The following is a 15,680-nucleotide window of genomic DNA, read 5'->3' on the forward strand; positions in this document are numbered from 1 at the left end:
GGACGCCATTTTGTGCAGTTTTCAATGCCTTACCTCATCACATCATAGATCCTCAAAATTTGTTACATTGTGTGCTCTTGTTTTGGTTTATCCTAGGTCAAACATTTAAAAGCGTTTAAAAAAAAATTGACGTGCGACAAGATAGCACGATCACGTCAAACTGTCAAAAATGACAACTGTCAAAATCAAAAGTTATTTATCATCAAACAAAACTTTGACAGCTGTTTCGACCTCCACGCATTCGACCAGTTGACCGGAACCCTCGCTCGCTCGTTCTAAGCAGAGTGCTCTAAATGTCAATCCGGTGATTAATCGCATGTACTAATGCTAGTACGCGCACCCCCCCACACACTCGACTTTGACCACAATTTCCGGCGTCATCGTTTGGTACAATTGACTAAGCCGCTCGGTGTCTGCAACACGTGTTTATTTTGGGAAGATCGAGAGCAAATATCAACTTGTTACGGGCGAGGGGTCCACCGATGAAATTTTGCTTGTTTGTTTATTTATTTTTTATATTAACGCCAAAATTTTCGAATTAAAATTTAATTTTAAAAGCAACGATCGTTGGACCCCTCGTACACCAGCTAAAGTCAGCTCACGCACGCGATGTGGGATGCGATTAATGAAAATCCATCAACCAGCCCCCCGTTCCCCTCGCTTCCTCTGTTTGTGACGTTTGAAAGGGAAGAGTTGCCAGACAAACCCAACGCGTAAACAATGACAGTTCACGCAATCAATTCGTCTAGATTCAAAAACTGACCTACCAACCAAGGGGCGAGCAAATCCATGGCCTACCGCCGTTTTGACGGGGTACTAATATTTTGATGATTTCCGGTGGGCGTCGTACGAGTTTCTGGTGAACAAAGCAAGCCGTTGATCGTGATCGACCTTGGAATGTTTCGCTATTATTTGAGGTTATGATTTTGGGAAATGAGTAGTTGGAGTTTTCGTCGAATAAATTTGACTATTTTTAAAAACTGTTTGCCGATTCTTAACCGAATTTTGAACACTTTTGAACACCTGTGTTTGCGTGTGAAGACGGTATTGCTGTTTGGCTGTATTCAACTCTGCGATCATTTCTTTTACCAATTCCGACTACTATCCTGTAAAAATTCTAAAATTCCTATCAAAAAACTATCGCTTAAAAATGGTTTGATTAAAATTTTGTTCCTCACTTTCTTTGTTTTAAATATTGTTTCGACTGATCTATTGTGCAATGGATGAATTGGGTGTGCATTGGGTGAACTTCTAGTTTAAAATCAGCGTCAAAAAGTTACTCGTATTACGGTGGGCTATTGTTTTTAAAAATTTAGACGTTTTGAAAAACACTTGGTACAGTTATGCTGTCGATTTGGCAGATGAGACTCCGGGGTCCATCTAAGGGGAATTTTTTCCTGTTTTCTCTAAATGCTACAAGGTACATTTCTTAGTTGGATATTTTCGCTTGTTATTTGATTTTTTCAGTTTTGCTAGTTTAGTATTTTTTTTTTACAATTTTGATTACATCGTTCAATTTTGTTCCGCTAAATAGAGAGTTAACATCGTTTAAATATTTTTTGGGAGTTTTTTCTGGCATGTCCCAGGTGTTTTTAGAGTGGTGAGAACGAATAAAAGTTTTTTTTTTTTGTAAGAGTCGTATATAAAAGTTTCCGTGCTATGCTTTTTCTTGTTTAGGGTTTATGATTTTGAATAGGGCATGAAATGTAAGAACTTTGGAATAGTAATAGTGAGTGACTGTTTAGTTGGTTCAGATAGTTGAGCGGTTCTTTTTGTCAGGTAAATTTTAACAAATGAGTATTTCTTGTTTTTTTTTTCATTTGAGAAGATGCGCAGCACCTTTCTATGAATCACATTTTAGAAAGAGCAGTTCTCTTTAAGATTAAAAGTGTTTATTTCCTTTTTTGACTAAATTTCAATACAAATGGGCAAAAAATCTCAAAAACCATTGAAATCATACGCCACAACAATTCAAAATAACAAATTTAATTTTAACACTATAATAAACTTTTCAAAATAGCCCTTGTGGATTAAAAATACAAAAAGCAGGCAAATGATCGAAGATTTAAACAAAAACACGGCCCAGGAAGTTATTATCAAAGGAAACTGAAAAAGAAACATGAAATTACATTACTCATTGGTTGCAGCTTTGAACTTTCTGTTCTTGCCAGTGTTTTCAAACCTTTTACATATATATTTAAAAATACTTTTTTGTTATCCCGAGCAGACGGAAATAAGTTGGGAATAACATTTTTTGATATTTGAAAATACTAGGCCAATAACATTTTATGTTTTTCATAACAAGATTTGTTATTCGCCGTTATGATTTTTTTGTTATTGGATTGTTATTGTAATAACAGACTAATAACATTTTAAGTTATTCTTCGAACAAATCTTTGTTATTATTTTTTGTTATTTTAACACCTAATCCGATCATCCCAATAACAGTTTGAGGTATTCTTCCATAACAAAAATTTTATTCCCAAGTTGTTCTGGCTTTCAATCAATATTTTTTGCAAGAATATTCCATAACACTTTCCGTTATTTTAACAGTATTTGTTATTGAAATGGCATGAATTTAGTTATTACCGTCTGTTCGGGATCAAAGTTGACAAAAATGCGAACTAACGCATTTTTGTCAACCTTGATAAAATCTATTTTTCTTTGTTGTATGTGAAAGGTCCAAAATAACAGGATTTGCTCTAGGGGCGAGATTACACCTACACAACCCATTTAACTGAATTCAGTTTCATTGAAAAGAACCTGAGAAATGGCAAAATCCGTAAAAATCACTTTGACCCAATCTCACCCCCCAGACCCAATGTCACCCCCACTGACGGTACTTCAAAATGTGCCATAAACATCCGGGATTGGTTTGAATTTTTTCATAGCTGTTGCAAACTACTGTTAAAAATGGATATTTTAGAAACTCAATTTCTTTTTGCAGCAGCCTCCAATACCCATTCCATTGAAACGGCAGTTTTTGAGCTTAACTTTTACATATTGCGCCCAACAAAAAAGTTTATTGAAAATTGCTCACGGCTTGATGGTTTGATCCCCTGCCCTTTGAATTGATATGTAAAATGTTCGGCACAAGACTATTGAGGATTGTGGAATGAAGGACAAAGACTGATATACTGCCCATGTTCGCATAAATGTCCCATATGCAAAAACAGCAAGCTGAGAAAAACGCATTTCTGGAGTTTTTTTTTGAAAAGGTCCAATAAACCAAATTTTCAGTTTTTGCTTTTTGGGTGTTTTTCAATACCCCTGACTCAAGGCGGTTTCAAAAACACCCAAACTGCAAAAACTGGAAATTTGGTTTATTGGACCTCTCCAGATTTGAAGTTTGTCCCATACATAAGGCTACGTGTTAAGTTTTCACGAAAAAAACTGGATTTCCTCCTGATTTCTAGAACAAAGTACTGAATGTTATAGGCTCGTTTGAAAGAGCACACAATTTTGAACCAAACTGCATCAATAACTCGAAATCGATGAAAATGCATATGGGACATTTATGCGATCAGGGGCAGTATAGTTGAATCCAAGAATTGGAAATGAATACAAGTTTGAGTGCAAATTGAATACCCAGAACAATGAGTTTTGCAGAACTCGTACACGGAAAAAAGTCAATTCTCGAAATAGTGAATTGTGCTCATGAATTGAGCACCATGAAGAAATAAATTCACGTTTAAAGTGAAAATGTACCATACTCATGAATAAATTCCTTAATCCCTACATTGCTCTTACGGCCTTGCGTCCCATTTAAAAGCGTGTAATGTAAAGACGTACACAAAAATTTCGTACCGCCCCTTTCAAATGTTGGTCCAGAATTTAAAGCTTTCCCATTAGAAGATTTCCAGAAACAATACAAACGGTCATAACCACTCGGCTAGGGTGACTTCTTAGCCCATTTACCTTTTAAAAAACTTCAATTTCAAGTGCTTCGCATCCAAAATTGCAACATAATAGCATGATTTTCCCAGAAAAAATGTGTTTTTGGGAATGAGTGACTTTGACCATATTTTTAATGAGATTTTTTTGAAAAAAAAATCATATCCAAAATCATAAGTATGTGAAAAAGGAACATGAGCAAACGATTTTCATTAAAAACTCCCAAACCAAAACTAAGTCAAATAGAAAACAAATCGACTTTCGATTTCACAGAGAACTGCTCAGCGAATGTTTCTTCCTTTCCAAATTGCTTCGAACACACTTGAAAGTGAGTCCTCCTGCCCGCACCCCTTTCGAACGGCGGCGATTAGATTACATGTAAGCCGGTTTCATTTTGTAGGCCCGCTTCCAAATTTCGCACAGACAAACGGTGCTGTGGAACCGGTAGAAGATGGCCAGCGGCATCGACACGTGCGTGATGATGGTCCACGCCCAGAGGCCGTAAAAGTGCAGCTGGATGGGATGCGACTCGGCGCGGGACTTTTCCAGCGTGTTGATGGCCCACATGGCCAGGTTGCTGACGAGGAGGAAGGTGACGATTTCCCGGCCCGGTTTCTTCCGGATGTGCTCCTGGGTTGCGGCGGATCGCCGGCTGGCGTCCAGGATGAACATGGTTTGGCAGGCGGTCTCGACGAGGGACGCCAGGGCGGTGATCAGAACCAGGACCGTGTCCTTGCGCATCATGAACTGGCCGCCGATCACGGTGAAGGTACTGTACAGGAAGGAGCCGGTTTGGCCACCGACGAGTAGGATGTCGTCCAGGCTGAAACTCCGGAAGGCGTCGTACTGCATGTGGCGAACCTGAATCATCCCGATCAGCGTTGCGGCCGTCGTCGTTCCGTACAGCGTCAACTCGCAGATGTTGACCTCCGTCACGGCCAAACTGACAAACTCGGGCCGGGAGATCAGCACGAAGAACAGGATCAACGAGATGATCGTCAGCACCAGAATCAGAATCCCGATGAACAGTCCTTTGTGGGCACCCGCGCAGTCCACCGAGTAGTGATGGGGTGACCTCTTGAGCGGATGGAGGCTCTCTTGCCGTTGGGGTGGTTCCGATTGGGGTCGGCTTATGCTGCGCCACATGACGTACAAGATGGCGGCGCAGATGAGTGAGTACTCGATGGTACAGGGAAATAGGAATGGGGACGCATCCTGGACCAGAGTTCCAATGATGTTCGAGCGGCGGCACTCGAAGATGTTGTGGGGACCTTTGAGGCCACGGGCGACCCGCAGGTGGGCGATGGATTCCACCGGGTGAGGGATCATTTTGTTACCTGGAATAAGATAAGAATATTTTAGAACATTTGTTACAATTAAGCGTTACGCATGAAACCAAAAATAAATGTTTGTTGTGCTTACCCAATCGGTGCGAAATCCGCAACGTTCGGTTCTCCGGATTGTAGAACGTCAGTATCTCGTGCTTGGTCTCCTGGATCAGCACCGAAAACCACACCGACAGGTTGGTGCCAATCATGTGCATCAGTCCGAACCGGGCCAAAATCTTGTGCCGATAGACTTTGATTTGCTACAAAATGAAAACAAACAAATAAATCAGCGGATTTGGTTAGTCACTGGCCGAACACCTCAAAGAGATTCATACCTCGTTGTTTAGAAAGATGAAATACATCTGAATGAAGATGAACGCCATTCGGGTGGCCGGCGTCAGCGCGAGCAGCACGTTGTGGCACTTGGTGTCCCGTTCCAACTCAAAGTACTGCCCGAACTCCAGCCCCGAGTAGATCATGCTGCCGATGCCGAAGGCTGAAGGTTTGAAAATGAACAAACAAACAATTAGAAACTAGTTACTGCAAGGGGATTGATGAGCTGTTCAAAAATTTGAATTGAAAGCAAGTTTATATTATTTTGGTGGAGCAACTCTCCACTATAACCGAAATTGCAGTTTGGCAAAAAAAATATTTTTTGAACACGAGTCGTACATTTATCCAACGAAGTTTACCGAGTTGGATAAAAACGATGAGTGCTGAAAAAATTTAGTTTTACAACGAGTGACCATCGGGGGCTGAGTGAATTTATTTTGAGCAAGGAACTCCCATGGCAAATTTGAGCCAAATCGGAGCACTTTTGATTTGGATCCTGCTGATTTGACGTGGAATCGCTGTATAATCAGAATCCAGATTTTTAAGCGAAGATGACGCTACGAATGGTGAACGCCCGAAATGTCAAAATCACGAAGTGGTACCAACTTTATAAAAAAGTGTGCCATGGCATGACAGCCAAACATTTCGGGCGTGCACCATTCATAAAAAAACTGGATACAGTCCAATTGCTTAAAAAAATCTAGTGTCTGACCATTTGAAGAAGAGAAAAATATAAATACAATTAATAAAAAAATAAAAAAAACAACAACAAAAACAAATGAGCAAAAGGTTTAACTCTCAAACGTGTTACAAATATTTCAATTTCCAGAGAACTCTCTCCCCATTTTTCCACCCAAGGAACCCCCGTTCCGAGTTCCGATTCTGGGAAGCCTTACCGACGGCCCCCATCCGGAGGTAGAAGCTGCCAAAGTGCTGAATGCGGGAGGCGGCCGCCGCCGACGCCATCGACATTCGCTGCGTCGGGATCATGACCTTGGGCTCCGAACTGACCGTGTCGTCCTCGCTGTCGGACCGCTCGCCGCTGTCCGTCGAGCAGGTCGTGCTCTGCGTCCGGTGGATTATCGCCGCCTTGGTGGGTTGTTCTGCGAAGAAGTGGGAAGTTAATTGAATATTTTGCTAATTTAACATTTTTATGCTTAAAATAGCTTAAACAATCCAGATTTTGAAGCATGGAGGACGTTACGAATAATAACGGCGTTACGCAGGCCTAAAATGTCAAAATCGCTCGGTACGTCATGGAATGACAGCTACACTTTTGTATAACGTTGATACCGCTAGGCGTTTTGACATTTCTGGCGTGCCTAACGCCGTTACTATTCGTAACATCCTACAAGCCTTAAAAATCTGGATAGTAGTCAAATTTTGACGGAATTTAACAATAAATAACCTAAAATAATGTAGGAGTAAGTGCTTACTTTTGACGGGAGGGGGAGTCTTTGGTTTGCCCCAGAGCAGTGTCGTGTACATAAACAGGAGGAACACCATGCTGCCGATGTAGAGATACAGGTAGAAGCCCTGCAAAGGTGGAAAAGAGGGGAAGGCATTGGAAATGATGTTTTTAATGACGTTTTGCCCTTGCTGGTTGCGGACGGTTCGATGGATAGTGGAATAATTGAGTTGACGAGCAGATGAAGCTCGTATCAATCAATCTGCTGCAAGCTGCACTTGATGGAAAATCAATTGAAGATGATGAGATGAGTTGAGTTGTAATTTTAAGTTGAAACGAGGGAAAATGTTTATCAGAGCTTAAGACATCGTATTTATATCAAATCTTAAAATTTCTGATCAATTATTATCTTTCATAAGACATTTTTAAAACAGACTGTCACAAATTCAGGTTGCCCCTGTTGTTGTTGTTGACACTTTTTATTTTGACACTCCTTTTACAAGGAGTTCACACACACTACCAAACGTTTGTTAGTGTGCGTGAGCGCCGTGTAAAAAGTGACAGTTCTTAATTTTATAGTTTGATTTTGTCAAACCAACGGGGTACAAACTAAAAAGTGTCAAACGAAAAAGTGTCCAACCAGTGGGGTTGAGTGTATTAGGGTCAAGTTAGCCTTATTCCCTGTTGTAAAATATTGTGTCAAATAAGGTGTCCTTTCGTAGGACATTATAATTGAGTGAAGTTATTTATGTTGAACATTAGGACAAAGTGCCCTTGGATATTCATTTGAAACAAAATAATTTCCAATTTAGGGCTTACAACCTTGCTTTCAAACATCTAAACACCAACTAAGTCCACCGCTACTAACGATCTCACCAGATGATTTACGACTTCGATCACAAAACCTCTCACTCACCTCATAAAACGAGGGCGGAATGTACGTGGAGATAACCTCGGCCATCGGAAACGCGATCCCCATCACCACCAGCAGCTTCCCGTAGAGCGCCGACAAGGTCGTGGCCAACGCTTCTCCACTAGATTTTGAAAAATGATGGATGAAATAATGTAAAAAATGATTTCAAAAAAATATTGTCTGGCAACCCTGCTCAACTGTCAAACTATGCATTTTTGAAGGGCCATTTTTTATAAAATAAACAAACTGACTTAGGACCTTTTATCACAATCACGCTTGGATTGTTTACAAGTTAGGTCTATCTTTTCGAAATGTCACTGAAACGATTGTTTGCATCTGAAGTTATGTCCTTCAGAATTGCATCCTTTTGACAGCTGCGCCGGGTTGCCAAACCGTCGATTTCAAGATCCACTACTTACGGCTTCACCTCCCTTTGCTGCTGGTAGTAGATCGGTTCCGGGAGTCGGGACGGCCGCCGGGTCGTGTTCAGAATCGGATGCAGATGGTGATGGTGCGAGGAGTGGTACAGCACCGCCAGATGGTGCTGGGCCGGAGTGGCGACCGTCGTGGAGGGCGTGGCCACCTGGGCCAGTGGTGATCCTCCGGGCTGGTGTCGCTGCTGGTAGTGGTACGGGCCGGCTACCGGCGAGGGTCCTCCGCTTGGACCTGCTGGCCTGCTGCCGCCGGCATCACTAGTCGAAGGGGTCGTGGAACATCCGGGACCGCCGCCGGGAATGATGACCACCGAGGGTGGCGTTTTTACGCTTTGGGTTGGCGTCGGGACCCGCTGGAACGTGGAAGGGCCACCCGCGGAGGAGGTTGTGGAAGATCCGAGGTGGGTTTTGCTGCCACCGGTTCCGATCGAGGAACTTAGCGCGGATTCGGACTCCACGGCGATCGTGGTATGGTAGTCTTGCGGGAGTTGGGGCAACTGAGGGTGGGATTGGGCTTCGGATAAGAGGGGAGGTGGTGGAGGAGGTGTGGGTAGGGGTTGCGAGGTTATTGGGACCGTTGGGAGGTGCTGGGAGGACTGCGTTGGAGAGGAGTGATTGCTGAAGGTCTCCGGCGATACGATCGCGTTCTGAGGAACTGAGGGGGAGGGCATGATGGGCTGCGTTGGTAGGTCGATGTCCCTGTAGGAAAAAAGAGAAAAAATAGGTTAGTTACTTGTTGAACTCCCACAGCTGTTAGAATCCCAACCCATGACATTCCCTATGATACAAGACTCGATCCCGATGGAGATACTGCAGCATCCTCCAAAGCTCAGAGATCACTGAAGAACTGTAACGATCTGCTCCATTACCCTTGCACATTTGACTGATCGTCCACTTTCGCTGCTGAGGTCGTTTAATAACCTCAAATCAGAGCCGTGGAACAGTCAATAAAAAAGAATTGTGCTTTTGACAAACGACCCCCGTCTCACGAGCGTCTCCAAATTGAGATATCCGGTAATCGAACCCTTCAACATAAGCGTCCCCACAACAATAGCAATTCACGGAGGAGACAACTCAACGTCCAGCTGTGAAAATGCGACCATTCAGTACCTAAAACCCCGTTTTACAACCACCAACTAATCCCTGATTAACGCCCTCACTCAGCACTGAGCAAGTCAGCTGACGAGCGAACCAAGCTCCAGCTGAGCGGTTGATGCGAAGACTCCCCCGCGCCGGAGCACGCAATTCGATTGAGGGGTGGACCATTATCACATTACCCCTCGCATGTTTCAACCGAAATGATAACAGATGATCTCGGTCTTTTCACGCAAACCGGCGCAGACAACTACATGCAGAGTTGAATTTGGGGAGAAAGAGACTAATTTGATTAAGTACGTTCTAAATTTGGATACTAACAAATTGGAGGGAAGATGAGCGCATCAATCTTCAAAAGATTAAAAGTAATGCTTAAAGTGGGGAATTTGGTCGTGCAGACAACACATTTCGTTCCGTTTGGAGTCGATGATTTAAGCGAATTTTAGGATTTAATTCTAGGGGGAAATCAACTATTGTCCTAAAAAGCTGAATGCAACGATTCTACGTTAACCCAGTAGGATCAAGATCAAAAGGGCTCCGATTTGGCAGTTTTCGTTGGCCACAATATTGAGTTCGTTGGCCACAATATTGAGACCCGTATTTTGTTTGTTTATTAGGGTAACCTATCCAAAATAGGGTGGTTCAAAACATTGCGTTTTTTTCGCATAAAACCACATTTTCAAAAAAAAACATCTCCGGAACGGCCAAACCAATTTTTGCTTGAAACGTTTTAAAGGTAAGGTGATTAATTAGCCAGGACCAATGACCTGCGCGTGTGTGGTTCGATTTTTTTCGCTGTCAATTTGGTCCTTCAATTTTTCGTCCAAAAAATAAAACAAATATTTAATTTTGCCCTTTCCTGGCAATATTCGGTGGAAAACTTGGTGGTCAAGGACAAGCGGTTCAGCAGTGGTATCCAGCGGAGCAATTGGAACACAACCTGGATTTCGAAAAGGGGTTTGGTGTCAAAACGGCCAAATAACGTAGAGCCCGAGCCTGTTGCAGATATTGGAGCTGCTTTCCGGTTCCAACGCGAAGAATCATCATAATAAAGATCAAGATCAGTCAAGATTTTCCAGCAGCAGCAAATTCATCCGGTACACTTTCATGGACAACGGAGGAGTCCATCGGATACGTCACCAGCTGAAAGTTGTGGTTGGCAGTTTTAAGTCGAAGGGAGTTCATCCGGTCGCAAGTTTATTAAATCGGAAAACTCCTCGAACTCAACTGAAGCTGGTCTTGAAGATTACATTGTTTGGTGAGCCCGTTCCTTTTCTAAAACAAAAAAAAAACTCTCTCACTAATACTCTTACATTCGCTCAAACCACTCAAGACATCCACGCCAACCTTATTATATACGCGGTAGGGTGTTCCCTTAGTCGTTCGCTGTGAGTTGTGGATTGCCTGCTTCTCTAATGAAGGTTCGACTGGGGGGCATGCTTATTAATTTCTCGTCGCTCCATACCCTCAGTGACGTGATGGGAACAAGGGCGTCTATGCAAAGTGTCCCTACACCCGCTACAAATTTCCGGCGCTTGGGGAGGGAAGCGGGAAACCATTTTGATCTATGCGTCGGTATTTGTAGCATTGAAATTCGTGCAAAAAAACTTATGCACGTGGGTGTACAGATTACGGAGTAAAAGATGATCGAATTGTTCACCTAGCGCTCACATGTGTTTCGGGACCAAGTTGCCTGCGGGTATGGGGATCATACATACATACATACATACAAATTAAAAAAAAATCGTAAAAAATCCAGTTTTTGACCAAATCCTCAAATGAAAGTTTAGGATGTCCCCTTTCTGAAAGCAACCCGAATACAGGTTGTCAGAGTTGGGGTCTCAAAAAGGTATTTTTACGGATGTAGCAGATTCCCGGTGGCCACAGTGACCAAATCCGGTTTTCCAGGTTGATTACAGAAAAGGGACATCCAAAGTCTAAGGGAACCGGATTTGGTCAAAAACTGCCATAGGAAGGTTAACACCAAAAATTAATTTGCGAAAAAAAGATATAAGAACAAATTTTGCTCTACGAAAATTTTAACTTCTCTTTTCTTCTTGTTTCATTTTCAGTATTGTTATTTGCATTAATCTTGTTTAGTAAATGTTTGTTAACGATAATATTTCAATTGTTCTACCACCACTTTTCATAACTGTAAGGCTTTTTAGTTCTTCTTGCTTTTACATTCACTTTTTAAATTTTGTGTTTGTTTTTCACATTTTCTACTGTTGAATCTAAATTGTAATAAAAAATGTGTGAAGTTTTAGGATTTTTTCGTTCCGATGCTTTTCAAAAATAAAAAGCAGTTGAAAATGTTATTTTGGAGATTTCTTTCGCCCTTAAACCTGTATCAATTTCAATCGATCCGCTTCTGAATGGCTGCTATTTTTAGTACATTTTTCTCCGATAAAATGTATTGCCCCACACCGCCGTCTAAGATCTTGATATTGAATCTTCATCCCACATCAGATCGCATTCTGCGACCAGCAAAGTCAACAAGAAGAAAGCGAGAATCTTTGCGTATACATATTGCTTTGCACGTTTATACTTCTCAGATTCGGTCAAATCAAACACACAAATCACAGCAGCTGAGCGGGAGAAATTCCTATCCAGTTCCAGCAAGTCCCCGGTAGCAGCTGCCAACAAGTCGTTCGTTAGCCTGAGCCTCTTTCAGTGGAGGAAAAGTGCTCATTTTGGCGATATATGGGTGGGAAATTCCACAATGGACACCACGAAATCCGATTACATTTATTTTCCTTTTTTCGTCCTGTTGCTACCCAAAAGCACAAGAAAAAGCTCCTTCTTCATGACGCCCACTTATAACTGCTTTCACTCTCCGTTGACCTTCGTCGTAATCCTGATGCGGACTGTGGTAGAGCTTGTTGGCAAGAAAAGCAAACACCACTCACATATCGAATCAATCAATTCCCTTCTTGTTGGGAGGTGTTTTGTTTGCAAATCATATTTGTACCCACACTCGTACGATTATGTCTGCACTCATACTCTTCTTTCCAGCTGAGAACAGGAAAAGGTGACTGGTTCATTGGTTTTCATTTTCTCTTCCAATTAACCGGGGAAAATCCAGGAAACGAATATAGACTGTGATTTCCTTCACGAGTTCTTGCCTGTGGGCACTATACAAATATGACAAAGGTGGGAGGAACTATAATTTTTCTACTTAAAATGCTGTGCTGTACAAATTTAAACAATTTTGCACTATTTTTATATAGAAAAATGACACAGTGTTTTTTAAGCACTGTGAATTTTTGTTTTACTCATTCATGAACTGACATTCAATGGATTACAAAAATACTTCATAAACGCGTGTTTTGCGAAGTCTGTACTCTGAAACTTTGTGAATATTTATAAGTAGTTTATGCAACAATAGAGCAGTTCTCTACGAAATCGGTCTTTTTCGGTATGTTCAAAGAAGCCATTTTGCATCATAAGTTTGTCTAACCTAATTTAATCTAATCTAATCTAATATAATCTAATCTTATCTAATATAATATAATCTAATCTAATCTAATCTAATCTAATCTAATCTAATCTAATAAAATCTAATCTAATCTAATCTAATCTAATCTAAACTAATCTAATCTAATTTAATCTAATCTAATCTTATCTAATCTAATCTAATCTAATCTAATCTAATCCAACACAACAACATTTTGCATCATTAGTTTGATCATATAATTTTCCATACAGGCAGCTGTCCATACAAAAATTATGTATGAAAATTCAAAAAAAATGTATCTTTTGAAGGAAATTTTTTATCGATTTGGCGTCTTCGGCAAAGGACTACAGTGAAAATAAAAATGATACACGGTAAAAAAAAATTTGGTGTTTTTTTTAATTTCACTTTATGTCACAACAATTTGATTTGCACAGAACACTTTTTTTTATTTATTTTTTCTGATATGTTTTAGGGGACATCAAAGGCCAACATTTTAGAAATTTCCAGAACGTATGTATAATCGAATTTTCAATAAAAAAAAGTACTTCAGTGCAATTTTGATAATGTGCACCATTTTCAAGTTATAGACATTTCGCAGTCATTTATTTTTTTTTATTAGTGCCCATGTTTGCCCACTTTTGAAAAAAATGTTTTTGAAAAGCTAAGAAAATTCTCTATATGTTGCTTTATTTGAACTTTGTTGCAGGAAAATTGGAATATTGATGTTTTCTTATTCTGACCCAAACAAACCACCATTTTCTAACGTCGATATCTCACCAACCAAAGGTCCGATTTTCAATGTATAAATAATGAAACATTCGTGAAATTTTCTGATCTTTTCAAAAACAATATTTTCATATTTTTTTTAATCAAGAATAACATTTTAAAATGGCGTATTAATTGAATACGGTAATTACAAAATTTATAATATTTCAATAACAAATTCTGTTAAAATACCAGAAAGTGTTGTTATTTTATCCTGAACTTCAACATCAAGAAGAAAAAAATAATAACAGTTTCTGATAAAATAATAAGGTTTGGTATTGCAGTGATATTAGATTGAAAATGTTTCATAACACGCTAATAAGAGGAAATGTTATACATACATAGTGGCAGTGCGTGGCCGAATGGTTACGCTGTCCGCTTTGTAAGCGGATGATTCTGGGTTCGATTCCCATCTGCTGCAACCTTCCATCGGATGAGGAAGTAAAATGTCGGTCCCGGCCTTGGTTGTTAGGCCGTTAAGTCATTCCAGGTGTAGGAGTTGTCTCCATGCCATATGTACAAACAGCACACCAAACCAAGCCTACTCCGGTGGAATCGCTGGCGGCGGTTGGACTCACAATCCGAAGGTCGTCAGTTCAAACACTGGGGTGGAAGGTTCCTTGGAGTAAAAAGAGGTTTGGGCGCTCTCCCCATTCAAGCCTTCGGACTCCTAGGTTCGAGCAGAAACTTGCAATAGAGACCACAAAAGACCCGGGGGTCGTTAATGTGGATGGTTTGATTTTGTTATACATACATTCCAAAAACTCTCCTAATAACAAGATTTGTTATTCGTTTGTTATTCTGACTTAGAAATAAAATTACCATAAATCGCACAAATGGAAAAGTTTCTAAGTGTCCATAACACAATCTGTTATTATTCTGTCTGTTATTAAGGGACTTTGCTAAAACTGGCTAGAACTATGGGATAATTTTGACCAATTTCGTCAGGGTAATTAATTTGACCATGAAATGGGGTCTTTAAGTTAAATTATTCTAAAAAGTTTAAATTTTTAAAGTTGATTTTTGAAATTATTTAATATCCCCCCAAAGGGACTTTGCTAAAATTGGCTAGAACTATGGGATAATTTCGACCATTTTCGTCAGGGTCATTATTTTGGACATGAAATGGGGTCCTTAAGCTAAAATTATTCTAAAAAGTTGAATTTTTTTGATAGTTGATTTTTTTAATTATTTCATTTACCCCCTAAGGGACTTTACTCAAATTGGCTAGAACTATGCAATAATTTTGACCAACTTCATCGGGGTAATTTATTTGACCATGAAATAGAGTCCTTAAGCTAAAATTAATCCGATGAAATTAACTTTTGAGAGTTGTTTTTTTTTAATATTGTTATAATTTTGTTAGGGAATTGATTTATTTATTGAGCATTTTTGAAATATGAATAACAAAAACTGTTATTATTTTCACCGAGCCATGAAGTCGGAGCTGACGTTGAAGTTCGAGCTGGAGTGAGACCTCGGAGTCGGCATCGGATTCAGCTAATTTTCAGCAACTTTTACTTGGAGTCGGGTTTTTTTTGGAGAGTTGAAGTCAGCGTTGACGTCATATCCTGCATCCAGAGTCGGAGTTGTCTTCAAAGTATCCCGAGCAGACGGAAATAACGTGGGAATAACATTTTTTGATAATTGAATATTCTAAGCCAATAACATTTTATGTTATTTATAACAAGTTTTGTTATTCGTCGTTATGATTTTTTTGTTATTGGATTGTTATTGTAATAACAGACTAATAACATATTGAGTTATTCTTCGAACAAATCTTTGTTATTATTTTTTGTTATTTTAACAACTAATCTGATCATCCCAATAACAGTTGGAGTTATTTTTCCATATTAATAATTGTTATTCCAAAGTTGTTTTGGCTTTCAACCAATATCAGACCAATAACGAATTTTGTTATGATAACATAAACTGTTATTGAACTCTTATGCAAACATGGATTTTGCAAGAATATTCCATAACACTTATCGTTATTTTAACAGTATTTGTTATTGAAATTGCATGAATTTTGTTATTACCGTCTGCCCGGGAT

General features: G+C 40.0%; 1 protein-coding gene across 2 annotated transcripts in view; it reads right to left on the reverse strand.

Annotated features, from left to right (window-relative positions):
• Positions 1–4,022: 4,022 nt before the first annotated feature.
• LOC120426047 (proton channel OtopLc) overlaps positions 4,023–15,680 on the reverse strand; it is a 33,807-nt gene continuing 22,149 nt past the window's right edge. Inside the window, exons 1-8 of one of the 2 annotated variants that reach the window (XM_052706117.1) lie at positions 9,077–9,182; positions 8,296–9,009; positions 7,880–7,997; positions 6,992–7,091; positions 6,452–6,658; positions 5,558–5,718; positions 5,317–5,482; positions 4,024–5,231 (exon numbers count right to left, since the gene is read on the reverse strand). In XM_052706117.1, the coding sequence (XP_052562077.1) occupies positions 4,267–5,231; positions 5,317–5,482; positions 5,558–5,718; positions 6,452–6,658; positions 6,992–7,091; positions 7,880–7,997; positions 8,296–9,009; positions 9,077–9,129 (2,484 nt within the window). In that variant the 5' untranslated portion in view covers positions 9,130–9,182 and the 3' untranslated portion in view covers positions 4,024–4,266. Of the gene's footprint in view, positions 5,232–5,316; positions 5,483–5,557; positions 5,719–6,451; positions 6,659–6,991; positions 7,092–7,879; positions 7,998–8,295; positions 9,010–9,076; positions 9,183–15,680 lie in introns of those variants that run through there. The other variant, XM_039590767.2, reaches the window with a different exon arrangement.

Source organism: Culex pipiens, chromosome 1 (genome assembly GCF_016801865.2).
Source record: "Culex pipiens pallens isolate TS chromosome 1, TS_CPP_V2, whole genome shotgun sequence".
In the NCBI taxonomy this organism is placed as follows: domain Eukaryota; kingdom Metazoa; phylum Arthropoda; class Insecta; order Diptera; family Culicidae; genus Culex; species Culex pipiens.